This window comes from Anguilla anguilla, chromosome 17 (genome assembly GCF_013347855.1).
Source record: "Anguilla anguilla isolate fAngAng1 chromosome 17, fAngAng1.pri, whole genome shotgun sequence".
Classification (NCBI taxonomy): Eukaryota; Metazoa; Chordata; class Actinopteri; order Anguilliformes; family Anguillidae; genus Anguilla; species Anguilla anguilla.
In genome coordinates, this window is record NC_049217.1 from 31,334,638 (window position 1) to 31,349,049 (window position 14,412).

General features: G+C 54.2%; 1 protein-coding gene across 1 annotated transcript in view; it reads left to right on the top strand.

The window, feature by feature from the left end:
- LOC118217186 (glutamate receptor ionotropic, NMDA 2C-like) overlaps nt 1–14,412 on the top strand; it is a 215,534-nt gene that overhangs the window by 44,768 nt on the left and 156,354 nt on the right. Inside the window, 8 exon segments of the mRNA XM_035399011.1 lie at nt 2,924–3,092; nt 5,011–5,164; nt 5,368–5,493; nt 6,381–6,610; nt 8,842–9,002; nt 9,991–10,178; nt 10,965–11,197; nt 13,039–14,406. Coding sequence (XP_035254902.1) covers nt 2,924–3,092; nt 5,011–5,164; nt 5,368–5,493; nt 6,381–6,610; nt 8,842–9,002; nt 9,991–10,178; nt 10,965–11,197; nt 13,039–14,406 — 2,629 coding nt within the window.

The window sequence follows — 14,412 nt, forward strand, 5'->3', positions numbered from 1 at the left end:
CCAGGTGGCTGATCCAGTCGCTCTTCGCTCCGCTCCGCTGGTCCCGGCGGCTGATCCAGTCGCTCTTCGCTCCGCTCCGCTGGTCCCGGCGGCTGATCCAGTCGCTCTTCGCTCCGCTCTTTGTTTGTTTGTGATTAATTTGTGGCGGATTTGTTTTCGGACATCCCCGGCTGTCAGCCCATCTGTCGCCACGGTGACATAATGCCACGCCCTGCTGCGCCACTCCCTGCCTCCGCACTCCTGACGTCAGAGAGAGAGAGAGAGAGAGAGAGAGAGGGATGGAGAAAGAGATAGAGAGGGAGAGAGGTAGAGAGAGAGCAAGAGAGAGAGGGATAGAGATAGAGGGAGAGAGAGAGACAGGGAATGAGGGAGAGCGGTAGAGAGAGAGAGCGAGAGAGAGGGAGAGAGCGAGAGATAAAGAGAGACAGAGGGAGAGAGAAAGAGATAGAGAGGGAGAGAGAGGGAGTGAGGGAGAAAGAGAGGGAGAGAGAGGGAGTGAGGGAGAGAGAGAGGGAGTGAGGTAAAGAGGGAGTGAGGAGAGAGAGAGAGAGTAGGACAGGGAGAGGAGATGGAGAGAGAGAGAAAGCAAGAGAGGGAGAGAGACAGGAAGAGAAAGAGAGAGAACAGGAGGGAGATGGAGGGGCAGGGGGGAGTGAGAGAGAGAGATAGACAGACAGAAAGAGAGAGAGAGAAAGATAGAAAGAGAGATCTCTTCCTCCTTCCTCCCTCCTGTTGTATGTGTTGTGATGAGTTGTCCTGCTGGCTCAGTGTGGACACACACACACACACACTCACACACACACACACACACGGCCCTTTCAGCTCACAGTACAGATGGAGGCGGGAGGCTTTGTCACGCGAGCGTAAAGCACACGCCATCGCCCCGCTTCCCGCGAGGAGCCAGGCTTTCTCTGCGTCCGTCTCTGCCGCCATCGCTAATTCCCGTCATATTTTAACCGCTATTACAGCTCCCCCCTGCCTTCGCCTCTCACCCCAATACAGAATAAAAAGCCTTTGATCCAGATTCAGGCAGAGAGGAGAGGGCGTCCAGGGCTTAAACCGGCCGGGCGAGCCCTAAAGCACGGAACGCTCTTCCGCTTTACCGCCATTAAGTACACGCCGTGTCAAAATAAACAGATGCAACAGAGTCCGCCAGCGGCAAACTCCTGAGTCTTAATCGATATCTGACGGAAAGCGAGAACAATCCCACATTTCAAGAGCTCTGCCGAGGGTAAAAAAAAAAGAAAAAAATCTGGCAAGTGGATCTAAAGGGCGCTCTCTTCTTTTTAAATTATTCCCTAAAAACTTTTACAGAAGGAAAGCGCTGCGCTGCGGCACAAAATGGCGGATCACGCAGCGGTCGGGTCCTCCAGGGACGCCCCTGAGACACCGAGCCTCGGGCAGAGCGGCAGCACATTCACTGAGACACCGAGCCTCGGGCAGAGCGGCAGCACATTCACTGAGACACCGAGCCTCGGGCAGAGCGGCAGCACATTCACTGAGACACCGAGCCTCGGGCAGAGCGGCAGCACATTCACTGAGACACCGAGCCTCGGGCAGAGCGGCAGCACATTCACTGAGACACCGAGCCTCGGGCAGAGCGGCAGCACATTCACTGAGACACCGAGCCTCGGGCAGAGCGGCAGCACATTAACTGAGACACCGAGCCTCGGGCAGAGCGGCAGCACATTCACTGAGACACCGAGCCTCGGGCAGAGCGGCAGCACATTCACTGAGACACCGAGCCTCGGGCAGAGCGGCAGCACATTCACTGAGACACCGAGCCTCGGGCAGAGCGGCAGCACATTCACTGAGACACCGAGCCTCGGGCAGAGCGGCAGCACATTAACTGAGACACCGAGCCTCGGGCAGAGCGGCAGCACATTCACTGAGACACCGAGCCTCGGGCAGAGCGGCAGCACATTAACTGAGACACCGAACCTCGGGCAGAGCGGCAGCACATTCACTGAGACACCGAGCCTCGGGCAGAGCGGCAGCACATTCACTGAGACACCGAGCCTCGGGCAGAGCGGCAGCACATTCACTGAGACACCGAGCCTCGGGCAGAGCGGCAGCACATTCACTGAGACACCGAGCCTCGGGCAGAGCGGCAGCACATTCACTGAGACACCGAGCCTCGGGCAGAGCGGCAGCACATTCACTGAGACACCGAGCCTCGGGCAGAGCGGCAGCACATTCACTGAGACACCGAGCCTCGGGCAGAGCGGCAGCACATTAACTGAGACACCGAGCCTCGGGCAGAGCGGCAGCACATTCACTGAGACACCGAGCCTCGGGCAGAGCGGCAGCACATTCACTGAGACACCGAGCCTCGGGCAGAGCGGCAGCACATTCACTGAGACACCGAACCTCGGGCAGAGCGGCAGCACATTCACTGAGACACCGAGCCTCGGGCAGAGCGGCAGCACATTCATTGAGACACCGAACCTCGGGCAGAGCGGCAGCACATTCACTGAGACACCGAACCTCGGGCAGAGCGGCAGCACATTCACTGAGACACCGAGCCTCGGGCAGAGCGGCAGCACATTCACTGAGACACCGAACCTCGGGCAGAGCGGCAGCACATTCACTGAGACACCGAGCCTCGGGCAGAGCGGCAGCACATTCACTGAGACACCGAACCTCGGGCAGAGCGGCAGCACATTCACTGAGACACCGAACCTCGGGCAGAGCGGCAGCACATTCACTGAGACACCGAGCCTCGGGCAGAGCGGCAGCACATTCACTGAGACACCGAACCTCGGGCAGAGCGGCAGCACATTCACTGAGACACCGAGCCTCGGGCAGAGCGGCAGCACATTCACTGATAATTAAACACCTGAGATGCCGAGGCGGCGCAGACGGCGCGCGGTCGCTGTGATGTCACTTCCTGTTCGGCGGCGTGACGCTCTTGTCTCCGCAGCATCGTGGGCCACACGGAGCCGTACACCAAGTTGTGCTGCAAGGGCTTCTGCATCGACATCCTGAAGAAGCTCTCGCGCAACATCAAGTTCTCCTACGACCTGTACCTGGTCACCAACGGCAAGCACGGCAAGCGGGTCCGCGGCACCTGGAACGGGATGATCGGAGAGGTGAGAGGTCACCGCCGCCATCGCCGCCATCGCCGCCATCGCCGCAGACTGGCGCTGTGGGGCTGCAAACGCTGCCCCCTGTCTGTGGCTATGTGGTCCTACCACCGTCTACAGAACTACAGTAAAATGACCTGTTTATGCTGCTGAAGTCCTCTGATGCATCTGCAGCGCTACAGTGGGCTGATCTGTCTATAGCACTAAAGAAATCCGTCTGTCTGGACGTCTGCAGCAGGCCTGTCTCCATCAGAGCAACAGCATTCTGTGTGTACGCTTCCCCAAAATTATTAGCTGCCTGTGCACCAACTAGACTATTACCCGTCTATAGCAGCACAGTGCAGGAGCATAGCACATTTAGCATGTCTCAGCGGAGTGAGCCTTTGCACAGTTTCCATATTCTATCAGTGACTCACTGATTGCAACCAATCATTGCGTCTCTCTATGGGGAACATAATATTTTGATTGGTTTGATCAAAATATTTCGCCTGATTGACAGCTCACTGTATTTCTGTTCCCTGTGGTGTTCAATGAATCCGAACTTTCAATAGAGAACAAAAAATTACAAGAGATTTCAAAGGGCTAAGCATCCGATTTCTAGATACATTTTCTTAAAGTGCAGAGCAATTGAATTAACAAATTTCAAAAACTGAATTGTAATCAAACCTAGCTCAAAAAACACTGTGCAAGCAGCACTATTTATTAATTTTTTTAATTAAAAAAAAAAATATATATATATATTCTTGATTTCGGGACTCTTGTATAGAATTACATCATATACTGTACACAGGCGTGCGTACTTGTAAACAAATAGACACAGCTGGCTATCCCTTCAGCGGTAACAGGTTCAGTAACAGGCACAGTTAGCAGTTAGCAGTTAGCAGTCACGACCAATGACTTTCAGTCAATCTGCTTCTCTGGCAAGAGGAGGAAACTGCAGAGCTTTACGAGTGAAAAAAGTGTAACAGTAAACAAAATGGATGCTGCTTATTTAATAGAAGCAACATAAAGTATGAAGTTTATGACCCGTGTGCAAAGAAAGGAAGCTCTTAGAAAGGAGAGAGTGGGGTACAATAAAAAAATAAATAAAAAAAACCATCCTTGTGAATTATTTTCTGCCGCTGGGTGAATAGATCGGCAAGGGGAGGTGGGGGGGGGGGGAAGGAGATCACAGCGTTAGTCCTGACCCCCCCGCTCCCCGATGCGACGAATCTATTGCACCCAGCGGGTGTTGGAATACGGTTCGGGGGGGGGGGGGGGGTTGCGCAGCACAAGGTGGCCTGGCCCTTGAACGCAGGACGCCGCAGGCCCCCCCCCCCCCCATGCCAGCATCATAAATATTAGCACCACGTAGGAGAGGACGTCAGAGGGGGGTATTTTTAGATGGTGGGGGGCGGGGGAGTTAGGTATAATCGCTGCCAGAAAATCAGGCTTCTTCCGATCTGACTGACAATGACCTTTGGTACGGGGATTATTAGTCCCACGCTCCCCCCCCCTCGCCCTCACTCCCCCCCCCCCCCCCCAACCCATTCCTAATCTTTTCTTACATGGCGGGGAGGGGATGCGGGCGAGAGCTTTTTTAGAACCCTGTGAATAAAGTGGATAAAGACAGAACATGTCAGACTCACAAAGGGAGCTAATGTTAGAGAGGGGCGGGGAGAGCAGGGCTGTGCTCTGCTGAGCGAACAGAGACGGGGGCGTACAGGCGCAGGTGAACTCTCAGGACCCTGAGCTACCTTCGCTTCTTCGACAGCCACGCTTGAGTACCATTACTCACCTCTTCCCCAATGTATATTTATCCAGATCCCAATTTCATTTAAGCGGCCGGCGTGCTTGTACATCGCCAATAACTTCGAAGCCACGTTAACCAATCAGACGAGGCTAAACGTGGTCTACATGAGCCCGGTGCTGTTGTGTCTCACAGGTGGTCTACAAGCGAGCCGACATGGCCATCGGGTCCCTGACCATTAACGAGGAGCGCTCCGAGATCATCGACTTCTCCGTCCCCTTCGTGGAAACGGGGATCAGCGTGATGGTCGCCAGGAGCAACGGCACCGTCTCCCCCTCTGCGTTTTTGGGTGAGAATGATTCCTCTGGCCCGTCCCAGCACGGGGCCAGGTCGCCCCGAACCCCAACCCACAGCGGGTTAACAGGCCTGCAGGAATCTCACTCAATTATGAGTCTGATTGGCTGAACAGAATCTCAGGCTCCCATTCTCCTTCCTTCCTGCTCTGATTGGCTACAGAAAGAAGCTTATTAACCCTTTCCCCTCTGCTCCCAGAGCCCTACAGCCCGGCTGTGTGGGTGATGATGTTCGTCATGTGTCTGACGGTGGTGGCCGTCACTGTCTTCGTCTTCGAATACTTCAGCCCTGTGGGATACAACCGCAGCCTCGTCAGTGCCAAAGGTGGGTCTGTGTGTCTGTACGTCTGTCCCCCTTGCCCTTAATTCAATCATGTGATAAGACCAAACGAGGAAGTAATTGTGATGTGACCTTGCTTGTGTTCTGGGTGAGCAGGTTCCGAATACGTTCTCCAAGATCTAATTAATGCTGTTAGATTAACCTTCATCTGATGCTCTGTTTTTTTTGTTCCCTTATGGATGGTGCCTTACGGCACTGGAACAAGGCGCGCAGCATATCAAAGACCGAGAATCTGAGCCTGAAACTCTCGCTACGGCTATTAATAGGCAGTTATTCACCCTTGTAATCAAAACAATGATTAGGCAGACACTGAGATTAAGAGGCTATTTTGGAACTGGTGCGCTGGGAAATAAAAGCTTTTACAAATAAAATGTCAATGTAATTTAATCAAAGGCAGTGCTGCTGACAGAGGGGTTTTCATTAATAGGATGCCAGAGAGAAGGCAGAGATAGAAATGAGTGGAAAGGTAAAAGCAAACAGCTCTGTGTATGCAAACAGACGTATCAAATCACTCCTAATTCTCTTCAGCACCATATGCACTGTAGGATAATAGTGTTCTGGCCAAGCGCTACCAGATGGCAGCCTCAGAATGGCTAACAGAATGGCTTTCAGTAAACATGTAACCAGGGCAATTAAAGACATCAACCCTTTAAAGAGTAGGTTTTGTTTTTTGGAAATTTGTTTTTTTTAAGAATTCTGAGTGAGTGTTCTAGAACTCTATTGTTTTCTATCTCCAGCAGTGAGTGTTACATCAGCATTAGAATGTTCAGTATAAGAACACTCTAAGCACATGTTTGTGTGATCCTACACCTTAAAAGGTTGAAAGGCCATGAAACCTGTCCTGATCTTGTTTATGGCCACACCTCTCTCAGATCCAGGGGGCCCCACCTTCACCATCGGGAAGTCAGTCTGGCTGCTCTGGGGCATCGTCTTCAACAACTCCGTCCCCATCGAGAACCCCAAGGGCACCACCAGCAAGATCATGGTGCTGGTGTGGGCCTTCTTCGCCGTCATCTTCCTCGCCAGCTACACCGCCAACCTGGCAGCCTTCATGATCCAGGAGCAGTACATCGACACCGTGTCGGGGCTCAGCGACAAGAAGGTACTGCTGGGGCACAAAATGGTGCTCGCCAACAATGAATCCTTATGCCCAATGAATCCTTTCGCCCAATGAATCCTTTTGCCCAATGAATCCTTTTGCCCAATGAGTCCTTTTGCCCAATGAATCCTTTTGCCCAATGAGTCCTTTCACCCATTGAGTCCTTTCGCCCCAAGGAGTTATTTTGCCCAAAGAGTTATTTTATCCAATGAGTCCTTTTCGCCCAATGAGTCCTTTTGAAATTCCAGCCCACAAGCTGCATTTGCATTCAAAAATCACACTCAGAGCACATGAGCACTGAGGACCTGGATGGGGGAAAGCAAAGCTTATTTCCTCCTCTAAGTGCATCAACACAATGAGGGGGGTTTTCGAAACTGCCGCTGATTTCACGTGTTAGAAGGACCTCTTCATAAGTCCCCATACTAGCATATGGGGAGGCTGTGAGACCTGTCTGGTAATAATAGTATAACATCTAAAATGAATCCTAAAATGACTCCTTAGTGTTTGGCTTCCATGGTGTCAGAGATTGGTGTCAGATTCTGATACATTATGATTCTCCCTACGTCATCCATCCACTTAACGGAATGCCTTTTAATTCTGTAGGACAAACAGGAAGTCTGACATCAAAGCCCGCAGAACTATTGGGCGTGTTCGTCAGGATATTATCAATCCATCAATGCCTGAGTAAAAGAGAAAGTTCACTTATTCTTGGCGTTCACAACATCACCTGGACTGTTTCCAAGTATAAAACAGTCCTTGAAAAGAGAAGAGCCAAAATACCTTCTGGCGAATCTCTTTCCATGAAGTTTTAAAAATCAGACCGTTTGAACTACTTTTACCCAAACCCATGTACCAAATTCTGTTGATCATTTTCAATTTATCAAGTAATTTTTTTTGTGATCTGATTAAGAAAGGACATATTGTATCTGTAAATGGCAGAATCGCATAGACCTCAGATGTATCTGAACAATGGCACTACCTACGACACAGTCTCCCCATCAGCACCCTAGGCTCCTGTGATAACCACACCCAGAACAACGACTACCACCTCCTATTCGCTAATCAGCAGACCCAGAGCAATGACTACCACCTCCTACTGCCCAATCAGCAGACCCAGAGCAATGACTACCACCTCCTACTGGCCAATCAGCAGACCCAGAGCAATGACTACCACCTGCTACTGGCCAATCAGAATAGCTTCAAACAGCATGCGAGTGACTTACTGTACTCTGGCCTGTCAGCACTCCCTCGACTGCAACCTCTCAGGAAATGGACGGAACGGATTTAATCCCGCTGAGGATAACAATCAGAACCCCACCTTCTCAAATCTCATCAAACCCAAATCCCAAACATTCCCAGCCGGAGATCATTTCCATCTACTGCGCCCCTCTTATCACCGTAGGCACAGTAAATTTCACAGAAATGGATCAGGCTTTACCTGAGCTGGCCAGATGTCGCCCTGGGGGTGGGGGGGTGTGGAGGGGGGGGGGGGGGCAGAAAGCGGACCGACGCCCGGTGGCAGTATGGGGGTGTGGAGGGGGGGGGCAGACAGCGGACCGACGCCCGCTCTCTCCCCCTCGGCAGCCAGATTGAGCTGCATCAGCTCTTATGAACACCGTTTTCTGCGTTAAAGCTTTGGCGGACCGGCGTGAAACAGCAGAGGTCAGGTGTAAAACGAAAACCTCTGCAAAGCTCAGCAGAGCTCAGCCCTTACGGCACTGCTTCAGTTCCACTGAAGAACAAAGCAAAGCCTCTTCCAGCTCGCAGAAATAAACAGAGAGTCTGCACTACAGGGCAGACCATCTGCCAGCGAGCAGCCCTGACTGACACTCTGTAATTGCTTAAAACACACAGCACCTGTATTATCGTGACGCTGTTCACTCTTTACTCAAGCGGCTCGGGTTTAGTACCTCGTTTGCAGGGGTAGGCTTAGCGTTAAGCAGCTCATTAGCAGGGGCGATGACAGAGGGAAACAAAGAGCAAAATAAACCAACAACATCCTGGTCACAACCCAAATTAGTCCTTAATGATAACTCTCCATTGGGGGCAAAACCCAATTACTCACTTCACGTGAAATTATCCAAATACTCGTGTCATGTGATATTACCCAATCACTGACGTCATGTGACATCACCCAATTACTGAGGTCATGTGACATCACCCAATTACTCACATCATGTGACTTCACCCAATCACTCAGGTCATGTGACACTCTCCATGTTTGTCCTGGGCAGTTCCAGAAGCCCCAGGAGCAGTACCCGCCCTTCCGGTTCGGCACGGTGCCCAACGGGAGCACGGAGAGGAACATCCGCAGCAACTACCCGGAGATGCACGCGCACATGGTGAAGTACAACCAGAAGGGCGTGGAGGACGCGCTCAACAGCCTCAAAACAGGGTACCTGTCTGTGTGAAAACCCCACTCAGTCTCTCACCTGTACCAGGTAGGCCAAGCCATAGACTTACAGCAGGCCAGCCAACTCACAGTGGGATCTGGGAACAGTCCTGCATCACCTCAAAATTACACATTATTTCCTCTCAAGACTTAAGAATGGCATAGCTGTTCTCTCACCTGAGCACAGGTAGGTAAATGGTGGCTGATCCTGGACTACTACAGACAAGTCTGAGCTTTTTCCCCTCTAAGTTTGATCAAATATTAGCAGTCTGAGCCAGAATTTAAACGCCAAGCACCTCCAGCACATGGCCACCCGGATTCACCAACTCTAATAGTCAACCCAGTTACATGGTTAGTGGTCTAATAATCAGTCCAATCAGTGGTTAGTGGTTTAATAATTGACCCAGTTACAGGGTTAGTGGTCTAATAATAGTTAGTCATGTGACATGGCTAGTGGTCTAATAATCGACCCAGTTACATGGTTAGTGGTCTAATAATCGACCCAGTTACAGGGTTAGTGGTCTAATAATCAACCCAGTCACTGGTTAGTGGTCTAATAATCAACCCAGTTACAGGGTTAGTGGCCTAATAATCGACCCAGTTACAGGGTTAGTGGTCTAATAATCAACCCAGTCACTGGTTAGTGGTCTAATAATCAACACAATTACATGGCTAGTGGTCTAATAAACAGCCCAATCACTGGTTAGTGGTCTAATAATCGACCCAGTTACAGGGTTAGTGGTCTAATAATCGACCCAGTTACATGGTTAGTGGTCTAATAATCGACCCAGTTACAGGGTTAGTGGCTGGAACAGAGCAGAGAGCAGAAACACCTCCGGGCCTGCTGGGCCAGGGCTGCTTATCGTTGGGATGGAGAATAAGGTGAACAAGGGATGAAAGACAAAAGAAAGAGAGCTGAACGGACAGATGGGTAGCGCACCTGCGCGGTCACGCCGGCGTCTGATTCCCGTCGCGCGCGGTGTCCCGGCAGGAAGCTGGACGCCTTCATCTATGACGCGGCCGTGCTGAACTACATGGCGGGGAAGGATGAGGGCTGCAAGCTGGTGACCATCGGCAGCGGGAAGGTCTTCGCCACCACCGGCTACGGCATCGCGCTGCAGAAGGAATCGCCCTGGAAACGGCCCATCGACCTGGCGCTCCTCCAGTTCCTGGCCGACGGTAAGTGAACCCGTCAGGTTTATAAAACACAGAGCACAAGAGCACATGGACGCCATGCTGCAGTAAAACCTGAATGAAGATGCATCCAGCCCCCTAACATGCGTAAAGCAAAAGGCTACAGAAGCAGCTGCCCAGCAACACTTTAGCTTATAATGCAGTTAATAATCCTTAATAAAGAATTAACAACTGTATGCAGTCTGCTTGAAATGATGCAGTAGATTATTAGCTGAAAGGTTGTAAGGTTGGTATTTAGGAAGAAAAGGCCACAGTCGCTGCCACGGTATCCAGATGGAGAAATCCTATGTGAAGATGGCAGCGTAAAACACAGCAGCGGTGATTAATGAGTTCTCCCAGTAGCAGCAACCTCTCCTCCACAACAACACGTTTTCTACTGCTAGCCATCAGACATTTATTAAGCATTTACATCTATCCCGCAAGCTACAGTGCTAGCAGTTTTATGCGAGGTGAACATGTAAGGCACAACATGATGACTAATTAGGGCTGAATAAATTAAACTGATCATGGGCGATGCAGTATTTCATTTGTCATTGGCATGCTCTTAACTAAAGCGTTTCTAACCACGCCACAAGCTACAGTGCTAGCAGTTTTATGTAAGGTGAACATATAAGGCACAAACATAACGACTGCGGGGGGCTTAATAAATTAGGGTGACCACAGGCGATGTGCCAAGGAAATACAACTGCGTGAGCATGCACATCATGGATGTGCTCCGACCTGAAGCATTCTGGGACTTGGAGTCTCAGACCCGGTGTGTGTGTCCCGCAGGCGACACGCAGAAGCTGCAGACGGTGTGGCTGACGGGAATCTGCCGGAACGAGAAGAAGGAGGTGATGAGCTCCAAGCTGGACATCGACAACATGGCGGGCGTGTTCTACATGCTGCTGGTGGCCATGGGCCTCAGCCTGCTGGTCTTCTCCTGGGAGCACCTGCTCTACTGGAAGCTGCGCCACTCCGTGCGCAAGTCCGAGCGCCTCGACTTCCTGCTCGCCATCAGCAGGGTGAGCAGCCCGGGGCTGTGTGTGTGTGAGTGCGTGCGTGTGTGTGAGAGTGTGTGTGTGCGTGCGTGAGTGAGTGAGAGTGTGTGTGTGTGTGTGTGTGTGTGTGAGTGTGTGTGTGAGAGAGTGTGTGTGTGTGTGTGTGTGTGTGTGTGTGTGTGAGAGAGTGAGTGTGTGAGTGCGTGTGTGAGAGCGTGTGTGTGTGAGTGCGTGTGTGAGAGCGTGTGTGTGTGAGTGCGTGTGTGAGAGCGTGTGTGTGTGAGAGAGTGTGTGTCCGTGTGTGTGGTGTGAGTGAGTGTGTGTGTGGTGTGTGTGCGTGTGTGTGAGAGAGTGTGTGTGTGTGTGTGTGTGTGAGAGAGTGTGTGTGTGCGTGCGTGAGCATGTGTGAGTGTGTGAGTGTGTGTGTGAGTGCGTGTGTGAGAGCGTGTGTGTGTGAGTGCGTGTGTGAGAGCGTGTGTGTGTGAGAGAGTGTGTGTCCGTGTGTGTGGTGTGAGTGAGTGTGTGTGTGGTGTGTGTGCGTGTGTGTGAGAGAGTGTGTGTGTGTGTGGTGTGAGTGATTGTGTGGCATGTGTGTGTGAGAGAGTGTGTGTGTGTGTGTGGTGTGAGTGATTGTGTGTGTGGTGTGTGTACATGCATTCGTATGGGTCTTTGCCGAGAAGGTCAACATCTAGAGAAAATATGGAGGTTGCAAGTTACTACCAGCACTGTTGGGAAACGAGAACAGGCTTTATAGACAGAACCAAGTTTTGTTAGCTTCCGCACTAAGACTTCCCCCAACCCCCCCCCCCCCCCCCCCCATGCACTCCTATAACATGTCACTCATCCAGAGTCCAGGAGAACCGTGTCGCTGCCCTCCTCTCTGACAGAGTAATCCAGACCACACACATTTCTCCTCAAAGAAACATCACTGTTTCAATCTGAGCCCCTCCTGCTCTCTAGTTACAGCGACATGAGACCCATGACCTGAGCAAACGAGGGTTAAGTGAGCAGCAGCGGCGGTGTGTGCTCAGGCGGTGAGCAGCAGCAGCCTGATCTCCGCCGCCACTTTGCCGGCTCTGCCGTCGCGGCGGCTTGGCTTCCGCTCCGGCGGAATCCTAACGGCCTCATTACCGGCGCCGCGACCTTCAGGCGGTGAGCAGCGGCGGGGACGGAATCCTGATCGCGCTCTCGCACCGCGCCGCCCCGCACACGCACCGCAGCACCGCAGCACCGCAGCACCGCAGCACCGCAACGCACCGCACACGCACCGTACCGCAGCACCGCAACGCACCGCACCACCGCAGCACCGCAACGCACCGCACACGCACCGCACCGCAGCACCGCAACGCACCGCACACACACCGCACACGCACCGTACCGCAGCGCAAACAGGGACACTGACACGGCCAAAGCACACAGTCAGCTAATTACACTGTTTAGTGCCTCTGACCCCTGCGAAAGAATGACACACAGAAACAGAGCGTGTACACACACACTCTCTCTCTCACACACTCTCACACACACACACACACACACACACACACACACTCTCACACACACACACACTCACGCACGCACGCACACACACTCACACACACAAATAAAGCCTGTTCTCTTTAAAGGCACCCCAAATTTTAATCTAACCTGTGCTGTCACACCTTCCCATGAAACTGCCTCCACTTCATTTATCACCAGTTGCGGAACAGTGATGTCACCAGAGAACACAGAAGTGACGGCCATTTTAGATTTGGGAAGGGGAAAGTACAGAGAACAAGGGGGTAATGACCTGTCTGTGGGATGGGGAGGGGGTGGAGTATCCGTCCCCCCAGGTCACACAGTTTTGCGTTCCCCCCCCCCTTGTGCAGGGCATCTACAGCTGCTTCAGTGGGGTGGAGGAGTCGGACCGGGACGGGAGCATGCAGTCCCCGGACATCACCGGGAGCTACTCGCAGGCCAACATGCTGAAGATGCTGCAGACGGCCAAAGACCTGGTGTCCTCTACGCGCGTGGAGGACTCGCTGGACCACGCCACCCGCGCCATCGAGAGCTGGAGTCGCCGCGGCGACGGCATCCGCGTGGGGGCCCCGCCCCCCCGAGTGCCGGCCCTGGAGATGGACCCGGGCCGCCTGCCCTACGTCTCCAGCGTTACCGCCAACCACTCCCCCGGCCCCCAGCGCGCCCATCACTACGGCGACGGGCACGCCCACACCATGCTGGAGAGGCACGGGGCCCTGGCGAGACCCACCCCCCTTCGCTACACCCTGCCCGCCCGCGGGACTCACCTCTACGACCGCACGCTGCCCGTGTCCAGCCTCAGCAGCCCCCACATCGCCATGAGGGACCCCCCCGCGCCCGCCGCCGCCGCCCCCCTCCAGGGGGGGGCGCTGTACATGGAGTCGCCCCCGCTGCAGCCCGTCTCCCCCTTCACCTCGTACCGGGACGTCCCGCTGTCGGAGGTGTACATCGAGCAGGAGGGGCCCGTGGGGCGCAGACTGTACCCCGATGGCCCCGCCCGGAAGAAGCGGTCCCACAGCTTCCTGGTGTCGGACCCGGACCCCCGGGGGAGGCCCGAATATGGCGGAGCGCCCGCCTGCTTCGCCGAGCTGAGAGCCAATCACCTGCTGGAGAACCACGCCCCCACCAGCCTGCCCGGCGTGGGCGGGACCTACCCCCGCGGGCCGGGCCCCAGGTGCGGGTCGTGCGCCCGCCCGTACGCGGACCCCGAGCTGGACGAGCTCCCCCTGCTGGGGCGGGACAGGCTGAACCGCCGCGCCTCCTTCCTGCGGGCCACCTGGGGCGGCGACCGCATCCGGCAGCTGGACGAGCCGCCGCCGGGCGCCACGGCCCGGAGCTCCGCCCCCGGGCCGCCCGACCTGTTCCCCCGCGTGGTGGTGGCCAACCCCTCCCCAGGGAAGCTGTGCTCCAGGGCGGGGGCCGGGCTGTGCTACCCCGTCCCGACGGACCACGCCTACCCCAGCACCGGCCGGAGCGACCGGCACAGGGCCCACAGGTCGGCCCGCTCGCCCGCCGCCCGCCCCGCCGCCACCCGCCTGCCCTCGTACGGCGAGGCCATCCTGCAGAACGCGGCGGCCCTGCGCCGGTCCTCCACGGTGGTGCACAGACAGTTCTCCACCTACCTGAACTCCTACGCCGACCTGCCCGTCTACCTGGGCCCCGCCCACTTCTACCAGCACTCGCGGGAGACCTGCGACCTGTTCCCCTGCGTGGGCACTGCTCCT